Source organism: Sturnira hondurensis, unplaced genomic scaffold (genome assembly GCF_014824575.4).
Source record: "Sturnira hondurensis isolate 20B ecotype Veracruz unplaced genomic scaffold, ASM1482457v3 Scaffold0011568, whole genome shotgun sequence".
Lineage (NCBI taxonomy): Eukaryota > Metazoa > Chordata > Mammalia > Chiroptera > Phyllostomidae > Sturnira > Sturnira hondurensis.
Genome location: NW_028084199.1, coordinates 389670 through 411564, shown reverse-complemented (window position 1 = coordinate 411564; position 21895 = coordinate 389670). Strand labels below are relative to the sequence as shown.

The 21895-nt window shown below is 41.3% G+C and overlaps 1 protein-coding gene across 1 annotated transcript; it reads left to right on the top strand.

Annotated features, from left to right (window-relative positions):
* Positions 1-1825: 1825 nt before the first annotated feature.
* On the top strand, positions 1826-13886 carry DGAT2L6 (diacylglycerol O-acyltransferase 2 like 6). The gene is made up of 6 exons (XM_037060292.1): positions 1826-1933; positions 2634-2704; positions 3069-3273; positions 4857-5031; positions 12578-12777; positions 13220-13886. The coding sequence occupies exons 1-6, from the start codon at positions 1858-1860 to the stop codon at positions 13372-13374; spliced, it is 882 nt and encodes a 293-aa protein (XP_036916187.1). The 5' UTR covers positions 1826-1857; the 3' UTR covers positions 13375-13886.
* The last annotated feature ends 8009 nt before the right edge of the window (positions 13887-21895 follow it).

The following is a 21895-nucleotide window of genomic DNA, read 5'->3' as shown; positions in this document are numbered from 1 at the left end:
CCATCCGTGCTTTTTAAATAACATCTCATTTAAATAACATAAATGCTGACTAAACACTAATCATTTAAGTTCAGCTATTTTTGAAAAGAGAAAACATTTATTCAGTCCATCTATAGATATTTGTTAAACATCTACTGTGTACAAGGCTTTATTCTAAATTTTGGGGATACAAACAAAATGTATTTAAAGCAAAATATAAAAGAAATGATACACTTCAACTACTTTTAACTAAGAATTATCCCTGTTTAACTTTATCTGAATTTTCTTCTGAAGTTTACCCAGCAAATTGACACTCACTTAAAAAAAGATTTTATTTATTTATTGTTTATGGGAAAAGAAGGAGAAAAGAGGGAGAGGCAGAGTCAATGGGTGGTTGTCTCTCGGACTCCCCAGCTGGGGACCTGGCCCACAACCCAGGCATGTGCCCTGACTGGGAATCAAACCAGCAACATTTTGGTTTGCAGGCTAGTGCTCAATCCACTGAGCAATAGCAGCCAAGGATTGACTCTCATCTTTTATGAGGGTCAGAGGTAGCAGGACTTTCATTCATGGCAGACTTCCCATAAAATTTCTCCCACCACTGTCTCCTATTTAATCAGCATGCTTACAACAACCATCTCAGCTAGCTCTTGTAAAGGGAAATCAGCCCATCACTAAAGTTTCTTCTACTCCATAAATGTTTTTAAAGAAATGCCCAATCTGTCTTTTTCCTGCTATTTTCACCTAAAAATATAAGAGGCAAATCTGCTAGTAAGTAACCCTTGATTTTCTTCCCCTTCTCTGAAATTTTTTCTACCATCCATGATGTTGTTACCTGGTCAAACAAGTCATTCCCTTCAGTGGGTCTTTTTAAAACAAAATTACAATATGTGTACTTAGCCCCTTTCTCATGAATCTATAATTTATTTATTTATTTTTAAGACTTTACTTATTTTTACACACAGGAGAAGGGAGGGAGAGAGGGAGAGAAACACGAAAGTGTGTTTGCCTCTCACACCTGCCTCTGGGGACCTGGCCCACAACCCAGGCACTTGCCCTGACTGGGAATCGAACCAATGACCCTTTGGTTTGCAGGCTGCATTCAATCCATTGAGCCACACCAGACAGAGCTAAATACAGATTTTAAAGTGGAATTCAATTCCCACTGTTGTTAAAATGTATCACATTTGCAGTTCACAGCCTACTGTGGCCCTTTGCTAAAAGAGATAATTTTTTCTCCTTGTGAATCGAAGAGATGTGTTGACTGGGCCAAAATTGAATGTAGTAAAACAGGTTCTAAAGTGTTTTCTCATTTGTTTGTTTCTCAGCAACAAATGGCCTATGCACTGCAGGCAGCCCCTCTCTGCCGGGATGTGCCAACTGAGCAGTTCCACAAAGGAAGGAGGGTCAAGCTTCTAGAAAGGACTTCTGAAGTCCAAGGATGGAGATGGCAGCCACTGGCCCACAGTGCTATGCTTTTTCACTTGCCAAGCAGTGCTGCCTTTTGATCTTGGCTGAGGGCTTAGTCTGAGAGCATCATGGTTCTGCTGTTTCCTCAGTTAAGATCCGAGCCATCCAGGGGACTCATATTCAGGGACTCAGCAGTCAGCCTGGACCATAGTAGAACTAGGTGGGGATTTAGAGAGAGGGATACAATGGACCTCACACCAGCCTTGACCTGCTCCTTCAGTATAGAGCAAAGGTCAGAGCTCTAAGAGGTGTATTAAACTCGTAACAAAGATTATGTATTTTTAGAAATATATTACTTTTATCATTATAAAAATAAAAAACAATTTTTTATATCTTGAAGAGAACTGAAGAGCATTAACCCTTTGTGTCCCCTCAGGAGTTCTTCCCATTATCTGTTTAATCTTTCTGATGTTCACTAAATTCTGGGCCCTGTCTGTGCTCGCCTTAGCCTGGCTCGCCTATGATTGGGAAACCCACAGTCAAGGTAAGAGACATGGGAAGAGTGGTGGTCCCTGTCTGTGCCAACAATGTAACCACAGAGAGGGATGTGGAGGGAGAGAATGGAGGAGAGGCAGAGGGGGAAAGGGTGGGGAGAGGAAAGGGATACGTAAAGGAGCGGGTAGTGAAGAGGGGGAGGGAGAGGGAAGTGCAAAGGATGGTTAGAGGGAAGGTGGAGAGAGAGGGGAGCAAACTTCAGTCAAGGAACAGAGGTCTCTGCCAGACCACCCAGAAAGAATTTTTTAAAGATTTTATTAGTTTTAGAGAGAGGGGAAGGGAGAGAGAAAGAGGGAGAGAAACATCAGTGTGTGGTTGCCTCTCATGTGCACCCTTCTGGGGACCGGGCTCCCAACCCAGGCATGTGCCCTGACTGGGAATCGAACCAGGGACCCTTTGGTTCACAGGCCTGTGCTCAATCCACTGAGCCACACCAGCCAGGGCAGAATTTAAAGGTTGAGGTTTCTGTGTAGGTAGCCCACCTCACACTCTTTGCCTATCCCCTTTCTGGCTGACCCCAGAAGTGCAGGGACTTCCTATGTTTTCTTGGGAGTTGGATTCAGGGACAGTACCTACAGCTCTGTACCCTTGTGTGACCTGAGGACTGTAGCAAGAACTCTTCACCTCTGGGAATGGTAAAAGAATTGGCAACATCTCACCTGCTCTTCCCTTTCCTTCTGTACCCGCAGGTGGTAGGCGTTCAGCTTGGGTACGAAAATGGACCCTCTGGAAGTATTTCCAAAATTACTTCCCAATAAAGGTGACTACCCCTTTGTCTGGGTGTCCTCGGGCCCTGTTGCTCAGATTCTTCCCTTTCCACTCAGCTTCACGTTTTCGAAGGCTTTGGTGGCCAGTACTGAAAGTCAAGGTTCAGAAGCGTAATGCAGAATAGTGGCCCAGGATAGATGGGGAGGTGAGGAGATGGATGGATGGAGAGCAGCATTTCCTCACAGTGAAAAATGCAGGTCAACATCTCTGAGCATCATAACCCCTGATAACATCCCAAATGCACAGGAATTTGGGCTCCCCAAGGGAAACACAGGTTACCTGCTGGGATCTGAGTCCACATGTCCTCTCAATTCCTTCTTCCTATCCACTGTTCTGATTCAATCTCCCTCCAACAGCTGGTGAAGACTCATGACCTCTCTCCCAAACACAACTATATCATTGTCAACCACCCCCATGGCATTTTCTCTTATGGGGTCTTCATCAACTTTGCCACTGAGGCCACTGGCTTTGCTAAGATTTTCCCAGGCATCACTCCTTCTCTAGGGACCTTGGAAGGGATCTTCTGGTGGCCAGTTGTGCGAGACTATGTGATGTCAATGGGTGAGTACGGGGAATAATCCTATCCTCTGACCTACCTCAGGGTTCCAACCTCAATAAGCCCTGAGAGACAGTCCAATTCTTACTCCTTGCTGGAAGAGGACAGTAGAAAATGACTCCACAACACACTGGACCAGTAACAGGGGTATGTGGCTAAGCATCAGATTCTGTCTAAGATCTGAGAGGCAGCAGGGTAAGTTACGGGCATTCATAAGAGTTGCCAAAAATATATTTGGAGAAGAAAGGAAAAGGCTGGAGTTCAGAATCAAAGCCAAATATCAAACCCAAATGACGGGGAAGTCAGTAATGAAAGGAGCAGCTCAATTAAACTTTGCCAGACTCTTTCTTGGATATTAGTTGGCTTCTTTTGGCCAGTCATTTATAAAGCAACTCTCATCCCAAGGTGTCTTAAAGTTATTGTAAAGTCTTTCATACTAGCTGGTCCATGACCTTCACTCTCTTGGGAATCCCTTCAAACTTCTATAAGATGTCAAAGGATAAAGGATAAACATCCATCACAATCTAGGACAACCACCCCACTTCAGGCTTTAAGCTAGGGTACAGTGACAAGTATCCTTTTCTGTGGATAAATATCCATCCTTGTAGACACCAGAAAAAAACTAAAGCCAAATATTAACAGGTAAGATACATTTATCTGGAGCGACCAGATAAGAACACTAGAGTCCCAAAGGATGGTTCTGCTCCCCTCTGAGGTTAGCGTGAACCTGGAGCTGCGGGCTCTCTCAATGACTGAGGCCTGGAGGCAATTTCTGCCACCCCAGGAGAGTACAGAAGGTAAAGTCAGGGAAAAGATGGGAAGCAGAAGTGAGGAAAGAGTTTGTGAGTGGTTTTTTAAATTTTCTTAAAAAATTATTCATTTATTTTAGAGAGAAGGGAAGGGAGGTAGAAAGAGGGAGACAAACACCGATCGGTTACCTCTCACATGTGCCCCAACTGGGGACCAGGCCCTCAATCCAGACATATGCTCTGACTAGGAATTGAACTGATGACCTTTCACTCTGTGGGAGGTCATCCAACCAGCTGAGCCACACTGGTGGTGAGGGCTGTGACTGTTGTTGAGCAGAGGGATGTTATCTTTATTCCATGGTTCATCTACATTTCAATTTGGCTTGGTCAGGCTCCTGGGCCTGCCTACTCTCCAGAAACCCAAGCCAATAGCTCCCCTTCAGCAGGTACTCTAGGGAGGAAGCAGGCTGGTTGTGGCTAGTTCTGATCAGCCCTGGGGAGAGGACTCTGGTGAGTCTCCAGTGCTTTTAGCCTGGAGAAAGTGAAAGATGGCTGTGGTTCATGGGTAAAGAGGGAAGGAATGTGCTTAAATGCTCTTGAACTAAGAGGAAGTAGGCAGAGGAACTCAATGTCTCCCCAACTGTAGTAGCACAGACTCCCAATGCAAGCAGTTGACCCTAAGGACAGACCTCAGACTAGGGGTAACCCAGGATATGGAGGTCAAAGACAGAAAAGAGAAACACTAGTCAGGAAACAGAATTATCTCTACCATTAAAAGCCCAGAAGAAGCCCTTACCTTATCCTCATGCATCAAGTTTGTTGACTTTTTGATTTCACAGGTGTGTGCCCCGTGAGCAAGTTGGCCTTGAAATACTTGCTAACTCAGAAAGGCTCAGGCAATGCCGTGGTTATTGTGGTGGGCGGAGCTGCTGAAGCCCTCATGAGCCAGCCAGCCGTTTCTACCATCTTCCTTAAACAGCGTAAAGGTTTTGTGAAGTTGGCACTGAAGACAGGGTGGGTCTCTAGGTTCTGGTGCCCTATTGTCTGAGTGCCATAGGTCCTCTATCCCACCTCTCCAGAATGGTGTCCTTCCTTGGAAACTTGTACAGGGGGCTCCCTTTTGACTCTGATTAATTCTCTCTACTTCCTCACGCTGTCCCTTAAGGGTGTTCGGGCCTCCAGACACATTTTGGTGGGTACTTTTTTTACCTGAAGTTGGGGAAAGGACAATAGAAGAAGACCCATTAGTCTGGTAGACAGGCTGGGGGTATGGAGAAGAGCAGATTCACTCTATATAAACCTATTAACTGAGAGGTCTAGAGAACCTACCCAGGGCAAGGAAGGCATTGGGCTTGATACCATTGGGATTGCAAAGACAAATGAGGTATGATTCCTGCTCCCAGAGAGCATATAATCTGGTTTGAGGAATATAATGCATTCATTCAGCAGTTATTGAACACCTGCTGTGTGTCAGACATAGTACTAGGTATTGAGGATATAAAAATAGGTAACACCTGGTCTCACCTTTAAGGAACTCAGTCCAATAGGGAAGACAGACATATAATCATAAAATATATCCAGAAGAAAACCACTTACCATCTCAACTACCACCTGAGTTTAAACTACCATCGGCTCTCCCCTGGATTATTACATTGGTCTCCCAAGGTCTCTCTCTGCTTCTATCCTTGTCTCCCCCACATCCAAGAATCTATTCTCAACTGTAGCCAGAATGATCCTATTTTTCTATTGAATTTATTGGGGATGACATTGGTTCACAAAACCATACAGTTTTCAAGTGTAAAACTCAACAAAACATCTGCACAGTGCCTTGCGCACCCATTGCCTCAAGCAAAGCCAACTCTTTCTGTCCCCATTTATCCCCTCTTTGCCCACCTCCACCACTCCCCACCTCCTTTCCCTTTGGCTATCAACACACTGTTGTCTGTGTCCATTTGAAAGAATATATATATGTGTGTGTATATATATATATATGTGTGTGTGTGTATGTGTGTGTGTGTGTGTATAATAGAATATATAATATATAAAAGAATATATAATATATGTATTCTTTTTGCTTAATCCCTTCAACTACTTTCATTCAGCCCCCCAACACGCTTCCCCTCTGACAGCTGTCATTCTGTTCCATGTATCTATGCCTATGTTCCTATTTTTTCATAAGTTCATTTTGTTCATTAGATTCCACATAGAAGTGAGATCATATGCTGTTTGTCTTTCACTGACTTATTTCACTTTGCATAATAATCTCCAGGTCCATCCATGCTATTGCAAAAAGTAAGAGTTTCTTCTTTTTAATGGCTGTGTAGTATGCCATTGTGTCAATGTATCACAACTTTTTTCTAAATTTTATTTTTTAAATATATTTTATTGATTATACTATTACAGTTGTCCCATTTCCCCCCTTCACTCCCCTCCACCCTGCACACCCCCTTCACCCACATTCCCCCCCTGCTTTAGTTCATGACCATGGGTTGTACATATTAGTTCTTTGCCTTCTACATTTTCTATACTACTCTTACCCCCCCTTTCTGTTTTCCACCTACCATCTATGCTACTTATTCTCTGTACCTTTTCCCCCTCTCTCCCCCTCCCACTTCCCTGTTGATAAACTTCCATATGATCACCATTTCTGTGGTTCTGTTCCTGTTCTAGTTGTTTGCTTAGTTTGTTTTTGTTTTTGTTTTAGGCGTGGTTGTTAAGGATTGTAAGTTTGCTGTCATTTTACTGTTCATATTTTTTATTTTTTTTCTTTGATAAATCCCTTTAACATTTCATGTAATAAGGGCTTGGTGATGATGAACTCCTTGAACTTGACCTTATCTGAAAAGCACTTTATCTGCCTTTCCATTGTAAATGAAAGCTTTGCTGGATAGAGCAATCTTGGATGTAGGTCCTTGCCTTTCATGGCTTGGAATACTTCTTTTTTTTTTAAGGCATTTTAATTTTTTTAACTTTTTTTTCTTTCTTTTTATTTTTAGAGAGAGGGGAAGGGAAGGAGAAAGAGAGGGAGAGAAACATCAATGTGTGGTTGCTTCTCACACGGCACTCACTGGGGACCGGGCTCCCAACCCAGGCATATTCCCTGACTGGGAAGCGAACTGTGGCCCTTTGGTTCACAGCTCACGCTCAGTCCACTGAGCTACACCAGCCAGGGCTGGAATACATCTTTCCAGCCCCCTCTTGCCTGTAAGGTCTCTTTTGAGAAATCCGCTGACAGCTTTATGGGAACTCCTTTGTAGGTAACTGTCTCCTTTTCTCTGGCTGCTTCTAGGATTCTCTCCTTCATTTTAATCTTGGGCAATGTAAGTATGCTACGCCTTGGTGTGTTCCTCTTTGGGTCCACCTTCTTTGGGACTCTCTGAGCTTCCTGGATTTCCTGGAAGTCTATTTCCTTTGCCAGATTGGGGAAGTTCTCATTTATTATTTGTTCAAATACCTTTTCTACTTGCTGCTCTTCCTCTTATCCTTCTTGTACCCCTATAATTCAGATGTTGGAACGTTTAAAGATGTCCCGGAGGTTCCTAAGCCTCTCCTCATTTTTTGAATTCTTGTTTTTTTGTTTTTTAAAGATTTCTTTATTAATATTTACTTCTCTTTAAAGGGGAAGGGAAGGAGAGAGGGAGAGAAACATCAATGTATGGTTGCCTCTCGTGTATCCCCCGCTGGGAACTGGCCTGCAACCCAGGCATATGCCCTGACTGGGAATCGAACCGTGATCCTTTGGTTCGCAGGCCCGCACTCAATCCACCAAGCCACACCAGCCAGGGCTGAATTCTTGTTTCTTCATTCTTTTCTGTTTGGTTGTTTCTTTCTTCCTTCTGGTCCATTCCATTGATTTGAGTCCCAGTTTCCTTCCCATTACTCTTGCTTTGCTGTACATTTTCCTTTAATTCACTTAGTGTAGCCTTCATTTTTTCATCTAATTTGTGACCAAATTCAACCAATTCTGTGAGCATCCTGATTACCGATGTTTTGAACTGTGCATCTGATAGGTTGGCTATCTCTTCGTCACTTAGTTGTATTTTTTTCTGGAGCTTTGATCTGTTCTTTTGTTTGGGCCATTTTTTTTTTGTCTTGACACACCTGTTACATAGTGAGGGGCAGAGCCTAGGTGTTCACCCAGGCAGGGTAACCCACCTCCCTGTGTTGTGATGCTGTATGTGGGGAGGGGTCTGAGAGGGAACAATGGCACTTGCCCCACTCTCTGCCAGATTTCAGTCACTTCCTCTGCTTCCCACGAGCAATTTGGGCCCTTCTGGTGCTGATTCCCATGGGTTTTTGTATATTCTAGGACGCTGTGGATCTCTCCAGCGAACTCTCCTGTGAGGCTGGGAATTTCTCCCACTGCTTTCTCAACCCCCACAGGTGTTTTCAATCTGTGGTTCAAGGCTCTATTTCCCTGCACCGGGGCACTGGGTTGCACAGTCTGTCCCACTCCCCAGTAGTTTCTCCCAGTTTCTTTTCACATGAATTTGGGACTGCCTGGTCCACCAGCTGCTGCCTTGCCAGCCAGCCACCGCCTTGCCGCAAGTCCTTTCCACCCGGCTGCCCATCTCCACCCCTCCTACCGGTCTGGGTGAATGTTTCTTCTTTAACTCCTTGGTTGTTGGACTTCCATATAGTTTGATTTTCTGTCAGTTCTGGTTGTTTTTTGTTTTTAAATTGTTTTGTCCTTCTTTTGGTTGTGTGAGGAGGCACAGTGTGTCTACCTCCACCTCCATCTTGGCCAGAAGTCCTTTTTTTCTAAATTTTATAATCACCGTTCTTCAAATCATTTGCATTTTGATTATCCCAATTACCCTTAACATTTCTTTAAATTTCTAAATTTCCAACCACATTAAAATGGAAACTCAGAAAAGACTAAACATATAAAGCTTCTTGAAGAAATCATAGAGGATATTTTTATGAACTCTAGGAGTAGGGAAAGATTTCTCAGAGAGGTGTGTCACAGCTTTTTTTATCTACTCATCTACTGATGGACATTTGGGCTGCTTTTAAACCTTGCCCATTGTAGATAACACTTCAATGAACACAGAGGTGTATATAATCTTCAAACTGGTGTTTTGGGGTTCTTAGAATATATTCCCAGAAGTGGGACCTCTGGATCAGAAAGAAGTTCCATTTTTAGTTTTGTGAGTAAACTCCATACTGTTTCCCACAGTGGCTGCACTAGTCTGCATTCCCACCAACAGTGCATGAGGGTTCCCTTTTCTCCACATCCTTGCTAGCACTTGTTGTTTGTTGATTTATTGATGATGGCCATTCTGACAGGTGTGAGGTGATATTTCACTGGGGTTTTAGTTTGCATTATGCAAACTAAATGATGTACCTTTTCATCATTAGGTGGTTAATGATGTTGAGCATTTTTTCATGTCTATTGGCCTTCTGTATGACCTCTTTGCAGAAGTGTTTATTCAGGTTCTTTGCCCATTTTTAAATTGGGTTGTTTGTCTTCTTGGTGTTGAGTTGTATAAGTTCTTTATGTATTTCGGAAATTAACTCTTTATCAGATGTATTATTGGCAAATATGTTCTCCCATTCCGTGGATTCCCTCTTCATTTTGATGATGATTTCTTTTGCTGTGCAAAAGCCTTTTAGTTAGATGTAGTCCCATTTATTTATTTTTTTCTTTGTTTCCCTTGCCTCAGGAGACAATCGGCAAAAAATATTGCTCTGAGAGATGTCTGAGATTTTACTGCCTATGTGTTCTTCTAGGATTTTATGACTTCATGCCTTACATTTAAGTCTTTAATTCATTTTGAGTTTATTCTGGTATGCAGTGTAAGTTGATGATCTAGTTTCATATTTTTGCATGTATCTGTGCAATTTTTCCAATACCATTTGTTGAAGAGACTGTCTTTATTGTATGCTCTTGCCTCCTTTGTCAAATATTAATTGACTATAATGGTATGGGTTGATTTCTAGGTTCTCTGTTCTGTTCCATTGATCTATATGCCTGTTCTTATGCCAGTACTAGGCTGTTTTTATTACTATGGCCTTGTAGTACAGTTTGAAATCACATCATGTGATACCTCCAACGTTGTCCTTCTTTGTAAAGATTACTGAGGCTATTTGGGGTCTTTTGTGGTTCCATGTAAATTTTTGGAATATTTATTCTAGTTCTATGAAATACGCCATTGGTATTTTAATAGAAATTATATTGAAACTGTAGATTGCTTTGGGTAGTATGGACATTTTAATTATGTTAATTTTTCCTATCCATGAACATTGTATATGCTTCCACTTATTTGTATCTTTCTCAGTTTCTTTCTTCAGCATCTTATAGTTTTCCAAGTACAGGTCTTTTACCTCCTTGGTTAAATTTATTCTTAGGGACTTTATTTTGTTGTTGTCACTGCTGTTGCAATGGTAAACAGGATTGTTTTCTTAGTTTGTCTTTGTGATAGTTCATTATTGATGTATGAGAGTGCCACCAATTTCTGAATGTTAACTTTTGTATTCTGCTACTTTGCTGAATTCATTTATTAGATTTGTAGTTTTTTGGTGATGTCTTCAGGGTTTTCTATGTACAATATCATGTTGTCTGCAAATAATAACAGTTTTACCTCATTTTTTCTAATTTGCATGCCTTTTATTTCTTTTTCTTTTCTGATTGCTGTGGCTAGGAATTCCAGTACTATGTTGAATTAGAGTGGTGAGAGTGAATGGACATCCCTGTCTTGTTCCTGATGTTAAGAGAAACACTGGTAGTTTTTGCTCACTGAGTATGATCTGTGCTGCATGTTTGTCATATATGGTCTTTATTATGTTGAGGTATGTTCCCTCTATCAGTATGATCTTATTAAACATGGGTGAAATCATGTCATTACTCGAAATGCTCCAATGACTCCCATTTCACTCCAAGCAAAAGCTAAAATCTTTATAAGGGCCTTGAGGACCCTACATAATATGGCCATTGGCCACCTCTGTAACCTCATCACTCACTGCTCTCCTCCTTGCTCATTCCCTTAAAGCTATACTGGCCTCCTTGTTGTCCCTCTAACAAGCCACGTGTTCCTGCCTTATGGCCTGTGCCCTAGCTATCCCTCTTCTCAGTTTGATCTATCCTGACTGTCCTGCTCTCTCTTTTCCTTTGCATGTATCATGTTCTTTTCTTTAAGATTTTATTTGTTTTACTTTTAGAGAGGGGAAGGGAGGGAGAAAGAGAGGGAGAGAAACATCAATGTGTGGTTGCCTCTCACCTGCCCCCTACTGGGGACCTGGCCCACAACCCAGGCATGTGTCCCAACTGGGAATTGAACCAGCAACCCTTTGGTTCGCAGGCTGGTGCTCAATCCACTGAGCCACAGCAGCCAGGGCTCATTTTCTTATATATCATCAATTTTATTTATCTACCTGTTTTTGTTTGTTTGTTATTATTATTTATTGTCTGTCTTCCCTAAAGGTAAACTCCATGATTACATAGATTTTAAAAAATCCGTTGTGTTCACTGATGTATCCCCAGGGCTTAAAACAGTACTGAAATGTAGGAAGAACTTAATAAATACTTGTTGAATGAATGATGTATTATAATGGAGATATGTGCAAAGTTCTATGAGAGCACCAATTAATGGAAAGATTTTCACTCAAACAGGAAGTTACATCAGTGGGTGATATTTAAATTGTTAATTAAAATATTTGTAGGATTTTCCAATGAAACCAAAAGGCAGAAACAATTCAGGGGACCTACCACATATGTGGCATTATTCCAGGCCCTAGGGACTCATAGATAAATGAAACAGTTCCCAACTTTGATCAGCTTGACAGATAACTGAGGAATCAGACAGGTAGGGAGATGACTGTATTAGAGTTAAGATAGTGTTAGTGTAGGAGAAAAATAAGCATTAGGCAAGGGATACCTAATCCACATTGTGGGGGAGAAAATTAGAGGTCAAAGTTTCTTTAAGAGGATGAAGGGCTGGGAATATAAGACAGAAAACTGTACTTGAACAAGAATTAAATAAAAAATAAAATTAAAAAAAGAGGATGAAATCAGAGCTGAATATTGAAGGGCAAAATAGAATTAGCCACATGAAAATAGAAAGAAGGCATTTCTGGCAGAGGGAGCAGAATGCCCAGAAACACACATACAAGAGAGAACTGGGCACAGTTAACACAGCTTAGCATAGCAGATGGCAAAGAAAGGGTTGGGCGAGGGGAAGCTAGCCTGGTAGGTAGGGCTAGAATACAAAGCCCATATTAAGCAGCATGGTACAAAGTGAGGAGCTCTGGAAGAGTTTTAAAGAGAGGAATGACGTGTCCAGATATGCAGGTTAGGAAGATTACTCTGGATGCTAGGTGCAATAAAGGCAGTTAAGTTGTCCAAGATTGATTTCTTTTGATCACGGGAAAATGTGTAGCAGTTCTTCATAAAGAGTTCATAAAGGGTGGGGCATGGCAAGAATGAGACATAAGCTGGAGATGCTTGGGTGCTTGGGTTCTTGTCCTACACTGGGGAGATTTAGAGGTTTCCCATCTTGGTGAGGGCTTCAGTGGGGGAAGTTTCCTGGAAAAATGCATACTTCTGCCCCTCTCTTTGCAGAGCATACCTTGTCCCTTCATATTCCTTCGGAGAGAATGATGTTTACAAGCAAGAGGTATTCCCTGAGGGCACATGGATAAGGCTCTTCCAAAAAATATGCAAAAAAATCATAGGACTAAATCTTTGTGTCTTCCATGGTCGAGGCCTCACTCGAGAATCCTGGGGCTTCCTGCCTTTCAATCGGCCTATTACCACTGTTGGTAAGCTTTCAGTATCTCTGAACCACACTGTTTCTGGATTCCCGCCACCTCCAAGTCACACATCAAGTCCCAGGAGACCCATGGTACACATCTGGGACAGGCAATGAGAATTCCATTAGGTGTGGTGGAGGGCATGGTGGGGAGGACAATTGAACAGATAAGAATTATGGCCATTCACCAGTGGGAGAGAGTTCAACACCTGCCATGAGGGCATCATTCACTTACACTCCTTGGGCACTCCCCTGAGTTTGTCCTCATTCTGTTGTACATGTGTGACATTAGGTATTTGGAGAATATGGAACACGATGAGGTTAGAGTGGAGAGGGAAAAACAAAGGAAGGGGAGGGGACCCACACACTGAGTTTCAGTGTATGGCTCCCTCTAAGGGATGAGTAATTTGAATTGGGAGGGAAACCTGATGCTTATCTCTTCTTCCACATAGTTGGGGAGCCCCTGCCAATCCCCAAGATTGAGAATCCAGATGTGAAGACAGTAGACCAATACCATGCACTCTACATCAGTGCCCTGCGCAAGTTGTTTGACCAGCACAAAGTTCAGTATGGCCTTCCTGAGACCCAGGATCTGACAATCATGTAACAGAAGCTGAGTTCCCTTCTTCTTAAACCCCAAAGCATTGAAAGATTCAAGTAAGGCCATATGGGTAGAAGAATTTGGGGAGGGGAAGGTGTGTAATAGGAGACAAACCAAGCTACAAAGTACTTAATGAGTCAAATTTGGGGGAAGAAACCAGAGGAACATGGGAAGACTGGACAACAATCCAATTGAGCAAGCAGTCTTGTGAGTTCACAGGTGTTTTTTTGCCCCCTGACCCCAGCTAATTCTCAGAGCAGAGGAATGAGAATCCAAAGAACACCGTGCCACTTCCTCCTGATCCTCAATGACACCATCACCATTTAGGTTTAGACTTAGAAGCCTTGTTGAGAACAGGGATGGTCTGTTTCCTCCTAGACCCTTTCCGTACAATTTGGGGACCACTACAAGATAAACTGGGGACCTGAACTGTGGTTTGCTGATGCAAGCCCTCAGTTGTGACACATTTCTATACTGGCAAAAACTTTTGCATGCAGTTATGCTGTTTGTTTTTAAAATTAAAATAAAGATCTGGGTATTTAAAAACAAGTATGACTATTTCCTATTTACTCTGTGGTTCACTATTGTACTTCCCTCAAACCCGGCCAGAAAGCTGGTCTGTAGAGAGCAGCTTTTCATCTGCCCTTTATAGTGTCCCTGACAGAAAGTGTAAGGGAGTGGAATCATAACTACTACACAGTGTAGGAAATAGGAGCAGAACTATGGGAACTGACAAGTACCCACCAAGGAGTCCATCTCTCTTGATACCACATGAACTACCCTGGGTCAGAAGGGAGGGAGCCACAAGACCATGCACCAGCTGTGAATTGACTTTATGTCATTACCTACTGTGTACCAAGAACTATGCTATTACTTTCAAAACCTTTGTCTCAATGTTAACTGAAGCCCTGCAAGATTGGCATCATCTTCATTTCACAGTAGCTAAAACTTATAGAGGTTAAGTAACTGGCATATAGCTTTGGATGGAGCTAGCATCCAAACCCAAGTCTTACTCATTTTAATTCAAAGTTCTTTCTAATGCACCAATCACCACACTTTCTATTTCTCATTTCCTGGAGAATTCAGCTTCATTTTTCCCAGTGAGGTCACATGGCACCCCACTTAAATTAGTTCTTAAATGTGGGCAAAAATGACATGAATTCTATTCAGAGTGGTCCCAGTTTAGGCTTTGGAGAAATAACTTATCAATGAAAAAAAACTTTCTATAGTAATAGAATGGAATTGAGAGTCCAGAAGCAAATGAATCCATTTATGCTCAATTGCTTTTTGCTGAGGGTACCAAGATAATTAAATGGAGGGAAAGAATACTCTTCAATAAATGATGAAGAGGCAACTGCATATTCACATGGAAAAGGGTGAAGTTGGAAGCCTATCATACCATACACAAAAATGAACTCAAAATGGATCAAATACCTAAAGTGAAAACTAAACCTATACCACTCTTAGAAGAAAACATAGGGTAAAGTTTGCTGGCCTTAGATTTAGCAATGGTTTCTTATCTATGACATCAGAAGTACAAATGACAAAAAGAAAATGGGAAGTTGGACTTCATTGAAATGAAACACTTTTGTGCTTCAAAGGACACTATCAAGAAAGTGAAAAAACACAGAATAAGAGAAATTTGCAAATCATGTATCTGATAAGAGAATAGTATCCAGAATATAGAAAGAACATTTACAACTCAATGACAAAAAAGATCCAGTTAAAAATGGGCAAGAGCTAAGTAGTATTTCACTGGGGAGATATATATTTTTTAAATAAAATATTGTATATATATTGTATATAATATAACATAATTATATATTGGGAAAACTCAACATCGTGAAGAGAGTGTTTCCAAATTAAATCAAATGTTTAATGTGCTTCCATTTAAAATTCTCATAGTGTTTTGGTACTTGAGAAAGTTATTCCAAAATTCATCTAAAAGAATAAATGGTCAAAAATACCCAGGCAATTTTTGAAAATTATGAGTAATGAGAAGGAACTAGCACAACTAGATGTTAAAACACAATATAAATATATGAACATTAAAACAGAATAGGATTGTACAAAAAATAGATACACAGGTCAATGGGATAGAACCCAGAACCCAGAAATAGAGATAGATAAATTTATTATACCTACATCTTAGAGATCTATTCATATATATACAGCCATACCTTGGAGATATCGCAGGTTCAGTTGCAGACCACCACAATAAAGTGAATCACATATTTTTTTGGTTCCTAGTGCATATAAAAATGTATTTACTTTATATAGTCATCTATTAAGTGTGCAATAGCATTATGTCTAAACATGTACATAACTTAATTCAAAATACTTCATTGCTTAACAATGCTAACCATCATCTGAGCCTTCAGCAAGTCCTAATCTTTTTGCTGGTGGAAGGTCTGGCCTCAATGTTGATGAAAATACAGTATCTGCTAAGTGCTATAAAAAGCAAAGTGCAATAAAACAAGGTATGCCTGTACTGAACACAGTATAAAAGAAACCTCACAAGCCCTGGCTGGCGTAGCTCAGTGGATTGAGCGCGGGCCTGTGAACCAGACGATTGCGGTTCGATTCCCAGTCAGGGCATATGCCTGGGTTGCAGGCTGGTTCCTTGCAGGCTAACTACCAGCAGGGGATGCACAAAAGGCAACCATACATTGATGTTTCTCTCCCTCTCTCCTTCCCCTCTAAAGATAAATAAATAAATAAAATCTTAAAAAAAAAGAAACCTCACAAATAAATGGGGAGAGGTAGATTGTTTAATAAATGATATTATAGTGTAAATATGCATCTGAGGGGAAGAAGTATAATGTCACTTCATACAGTATACCTGAATACAATTTATTCTTGTATTATCATATATTAATGTATTATTTTCCATATGAACTACTATAAGTCTACTTATGTCCCACCCTGTATTTTTTAAAATATTTTATTTATTTATTTTTAGAGAAAGAGGAGGGAGGGAGAAAGAGGGAGAGAGAGAGAAACATCAACTGGTTGCCTCTTGCATGCAACCCAAGTAGGGGTCTGGCCTGCAACCCAGGCATGTGCCCTGCCTGGGAATAGAACCAGCAACCTTTTGCTTTGCAGGACAACAGCCAATCTACTGAGTCACGTGGGTCAAGGTTATATATTATAATTAGAATAAAGAGTTTTATTTAAAGCCTCAAACCATAAAAAAATAGCAGAAGAAAATGTAGGGAACCTCAGAAAATGGGCTATGGGTTTAGTCTCTCTATTTAAAGGTCCCCCAGGTCTCTTCCACCAGGAAGACTATTTTTGGCCCCAGTGCTTTCAAGGCCAAAGCTAGACCCCAATACAATGGCACAACACTATTGTGTGAGTGTGCAGCAAAATCGGTGGCCAAGGTCCCTCAGAATTTGTTGAGCCAGAGAGTTGGGTGGGGCCTCTGCATGGGCATCCCCAAAAGGCTTCCCAAAGCACTGCAGATCCAAGCTCCCTTCCATCTTGTGGCTGTGTAACCCAACAAGAAAGTATCAAGACTCCCATCACACAAAAGCCCTGAACCAGATGGTTTTACAGGAGAATTCTACAAAGCATTTAAGGAAGCGCTAACCCCTATTCTTCACAGACTATTCCAAAAAATCCAAAATGATGGGAAACTCCCAAACTCTTTATATGAAGCCAGCATCATCCTAATTCCAAAACCAGATAGAGACACAACAAAGAAAGAAAACTTCAGGCCAATATCGTTGATGAACATAGATGCTAAAATCCTCAACAAAATATTGGCAAATCACATCCGACAACACATCAAAAAGATCATACACCACGACCAAGTGGGATTCATCCCAGGGATGCAAGGATGGTTCAATATCTGCAAATCAGTAATTGTAATACATCACATAAACAAAAGCAAAGACAAAAACCACATGATCATATCAATAGACACAGAAAAACCTTTTGATAAGGTACAACACCCATTTATGATAAAAGCACTCAGCAAAGTGGGAATAGAGGGAGCATTCCTCAATATAATAAAGGCCATATATGAAAGACCTACAGCCAACATTATACTCAATGGGCAAAAACTAAAATCTTTTCCACTAAGATCAGGAACAAGACAAGGTTTTCCACTTTCACCACTTCTATTTAATATAGTATTGGAAGTTTTAGCCTCAGCGATCAGGCAAGAAAAGGAAATAAAAGGCATTCAAATAGGAAAGGAGGAAACAAAACTGTCATTGTTTGCAGATGACATGTTAGTGTACATAAAAAATCCTATAGCCTCTACCAAAAAACTGCTCGAACTAATAAATGAATTTGGCAAAACAGCAGGTTACAAAGTCAATATCCGGAAATCAAAAGCATTTTTGTATACTAACAATGAATCAGCAGAAGCAGAAATCAAGAAAAAAATCCCACTCAATATAGCAAAAACAAAAATAAAATATCTGGGAATGAACCTAACCAAGGGGTAAAAGACCTGTATACAGAAAACTACACAACACTGAAGAAAGAAATCAAGGAAGACACAAACAAATGGAAACATATACCGTGTTCATGGATTGGAAGAATTAACATCATCAAAATGTCCATACCCAAAGCGATTTACAGATTCAATGCAATACCTATTAAAGTACCAATGGCATATTTCACAGACATAGAACAAACACTTCAAAAATTTATATGGAACCATAAAAGACCCTGAATAGCAGCCGCAATTTTGAGAAAGAAGAACAAAGTAGGAGGGATCACAATACCTGATATCAAACAGTATTACAAGGTTACTGTAATCAAAACAGCCTGGTACTGGCATAAAAACAGGCACATAGACCAATGGAACAGAACAGAGAGCCCAGAATTAAACCCAACTCTCTACAGTCAACTAATATTCAACAAAGGGGGCAGTAACATAAAATGGGATAAAGATAGCCTCTTCAACAAATGGTGTTGGGAGAACTGGACAGCTATGTGCAAAAAAAAAAATGAAACTTGAGCACCAACTTACACCATACACCAAAATAAATTCAAGGTGGATAAAAGACTTAAATATAAGCTGTGGCACCATTAAAGTCCTAGAGGAGAACATTGGCAGGGAAATCTCAGATATTTCACACAACAGCATTTTTACTGATATGTCCCCTAGAGCAAGGAATATAAAGGAAAGAATAAACAAGTGGGATCTCATCAAAATAAAAAACTTCTGCGTGGCTAAAGAATACAGCATTAAAGTAAAAAGACAACCAACTGTATGGGAAAACATATTTGCCAATGATACCTCAGACAATGGTTTAATATCCAAAATATACAAAGAACTCACATGACTTCACTCTAAGAAGATAACTAACTCAATTAAAAAATGGGGAAAGGACTTGAACAGACACTTCTCCAAGGAGGACATACAGAGGATCCAGAGACACATGAAAAGATGTTCCATATTGCTTGCTATCAGAGGGATGCAAATTAAAACCACAATGAGCACTTTAGACCAGTGAGAATGGCTATCATAAACAAAGCAATAAACAACAAATGTTGGAAAGGGTGTGGGGAAAAGGGGACTCTAGTCCACTGTTGGTGGGATTGCAGACTGGTACAACCACTATGGAAAACAGTATGGAATTTTCTAAGAAAACTAAAATTGGACCTGCCTTTTGACCCAGCAATTCCACTGCTAGGATTGTATCCTAAGAATCCTAAAACACCAATCCCAAAGAACCTATGCACCCCGATGTTCATAGCAGCACAATTTACAATAGCCAAGAGTTGGAAGCAACCTAGGTGCCCGTCAGTAAATGAATGGATCAAAAAACTATGGTACATATACACAATGGAATTCTATGCAGCAGAAAGAAGGAACTCCTACCTTTTGCAACAGCATGGACAAACTGGAAAGCATTATGCTGAGTGAAATAAGCCAGGTGTTGAAGGACAAATACCCTATGATCTCACCTTTAACAGGAAGCTAAACACCAAAACAAACAAGCAAGCAAAATATAAGCAAGGACACTGAAATAGAGAACAGGGGACAGCGACCAGAGGGGAGAAGGGAGGGAATTTCAGGGGAAATAGAGGAGGGGTTTAGAGGAACAAATATAAAGGATACATGGACAACAACTAAGAAGGGTGGAAATGGGAGGGGGGGCATAAGGGGGGGTGGGATGAGATGGGAGTAATAGACAGAAGACTGTACTTGAAAAATAAATAAATTTAAAAAATAAAATAAATAAAACTTGAAGCCCAACATAAAATTTCAATTAAATCATCAGATAGAAAGAAAGAAAGAAAGAAAGAAAGAAAGAAAGAAAGAAAGAAAGAAAGAAAGAAAGAAAGAAAGAAAGAAAGAAAGAAAGAAAGAAAATAAAAGAAAGTATCAAGAGGTACAATGGAGCCCTGGCTGGTGTGGTTCAGTGGATTGAGTGCTGGTCTGCAAACCAAAGGGTTGCAGGTTCTATTCTCAGTCAGGGCACATGCCTGGGTTGCTGGACCAGGTGCCCAGTAGGGGGCGGGCAAGAGGCAACCACACATTGATGTTTCTCTCCCTCTCTTTCTCCCTCCCTTCCCTTCTCTCAAAAAAAAAAAGAATGAATAATTTTTTTTAAATAGGTACAATGAAGAGAGGTTAGAGAGAAAACAGATGAGGGGGAGGTTTCCTTGTTAGGGGAGAAAGAAGCCCTTAGGTCCAAGACTGTCATAGGGAACTCATCCTTTCTGAGCTCCACAAAGGAACCACCACAGTATCAAGGCATAATATCTGAGGCGAATTAATATCTCATAATTTTTGAGCCCTAAGCTCTGGATCTCAGGACCTGGTGGAGGTTTTTTCAATAACTAGTATTCCTCGTTTCCCCAGTAACTGAAAGCAAAGTGAGCTTAGGGATGGCCTCAGACAGGGAACTGGTGAGTCAGAAAACAGAGCAGTTAAGATGATAGCTGGAGGGGGACTCCGCCCTCCTGACAACCCAACTAGCTGGAGGTAAGCCAGAGGACACAGCCCAAAAGCATCTGTGCAAACAGGTCCTCCCTGAAGACAAGCAGAGTCAGGGAGATGCCTCAGTTCTTATTGTCAAGATTTCTCACACCATATGGCATATGCAGGTCATTACAGCACCTAGTGTTTGTACAGGATTAGCAGTTGAGCAAAAGTGTCAGACTGAATTGCTATCTGTAACTCGGCGCTTTCAAGCTGTCACGTCACTATTTTGTCATTATTTTAGTGAGTATTTGTGATATTCTTACTATGTGACAGGCATTATTCCAGATATTTGGGTTGTAGCACTTAATAAAACAAAGACCCTCCCCTCACAGAGCTTGTATTCTAGTTGGGGAAGGCTGATTAGCAAGCAAACAAGCAACACCACCAGATAGTGGTAAGTGCCATGAAAAAAAATAAAGTCAACAGTGGATCAATGTGTGATGGGGAGTCCAATTTCAGGGGCAACTTACCCTGGAAAGGTGGTATTTGAACAGACATTGCAATGAAGGAAGGCAGCCAGTCATGTTAACAGTGGGGGTACATTAGTCCTAGCGGAGGGACCAGCAAGGACAAAATTTCTGAAGAGAGAATCTAGTTGGCAGCTTCAGAGAACAGCAAGATTGCCTGGTAACTTTGCTAGAATGGAGTGAACAGGGGGAATGGAAGATGAGGTTGAGGCAGGAGAGTTAGAATAGGGAAGGAAGGCCTCAAGCTCTAGCCCTCCCCTTCTCTGTCTTGGCTGGGGCATCACAGACATGACCTTCACTGATGACCTGTTCTGCCACTTCTCCCTCTCCAATTACCTCTAATTGGGAAAACCAAAAAAATCCCTATCAAGAGAGGAGAGACAAGGATGAGCCATGTGGGCAGTAACCCCACCAGCGTCAGAAGCAGAGGACCACCCTGTCCCCAACACTTGCCTACATTTGCCAGATCTTTCTACCCAGACCCCATAAGACAACTCATTCTCTGATGATGCCCACTCTGTCTTCTCAAGTGCATACTATCACTTTAATAAGTTTACTGTTCTTTGGTAAGTCTTTTCATTCTGCACTTGAATTCCTTCTTGGGCTGCAACAAGAACCTGGGTGGAGTTGAGGCCTCCCTTGGCCTCCCAGAAGTGCTGCCTGGCATCAAGGCAAGAAGGTAGAGAAGTGCTAGATCAAGTGGGACCCCATCAACCCCTGTGATGGCTTTCGATTTTCATCTCAGTGAGATGAGGAGTTGTTGGAATGTTTAAAAAGAATTTATGGAAAATTTTAAACATACACAAAACTAGAGTGAATAGTATAATGAACCTCTATAAACTTATCACCTAAGATCGACAATTATCAAGATGCTGTCACTTCTTTCATCTGTTCTAACTTTTCCTTTCTTTTTAGATGAACTGTTTTTTTCATTCTTACCCAAGGATATGTTTATTCATTTTGGAGAGAAAGGAAGGGGCCTCCCCCACATACACCAATCAGGGGCCGAACATGAAACCTAGATATGTGCCCTGACCAAGGATTGAACGCACAACCTTCTGGTGTATGGGACAGTGCCCCAACCAACTGAGCCACATAGCCAGGGCTC

Coding starts and splice junctions, on each gene's coding strand:
- DGAT2L6 (XM_037060292.1), top strand. CDS start 1,858: ATGTTCACTAAATTCTGGGCCCTGTCTGTGCTCGCCTTAGCCTGGCTC. Junction 2,705..3,068: donor AAAATTACTTCCCAATAAAG/GTGACTACCCCT, acceptor TCCCTCCAACAG/CTGGTGAAGACTCATGACCT. Junction 5,032..12,577: donor AAGTTGGCACTGAAGACAGG/GTGGGTCTCTAG, acceptor CTCTCTTTGCAG/AGCATACCTTGTCCCTTCAT.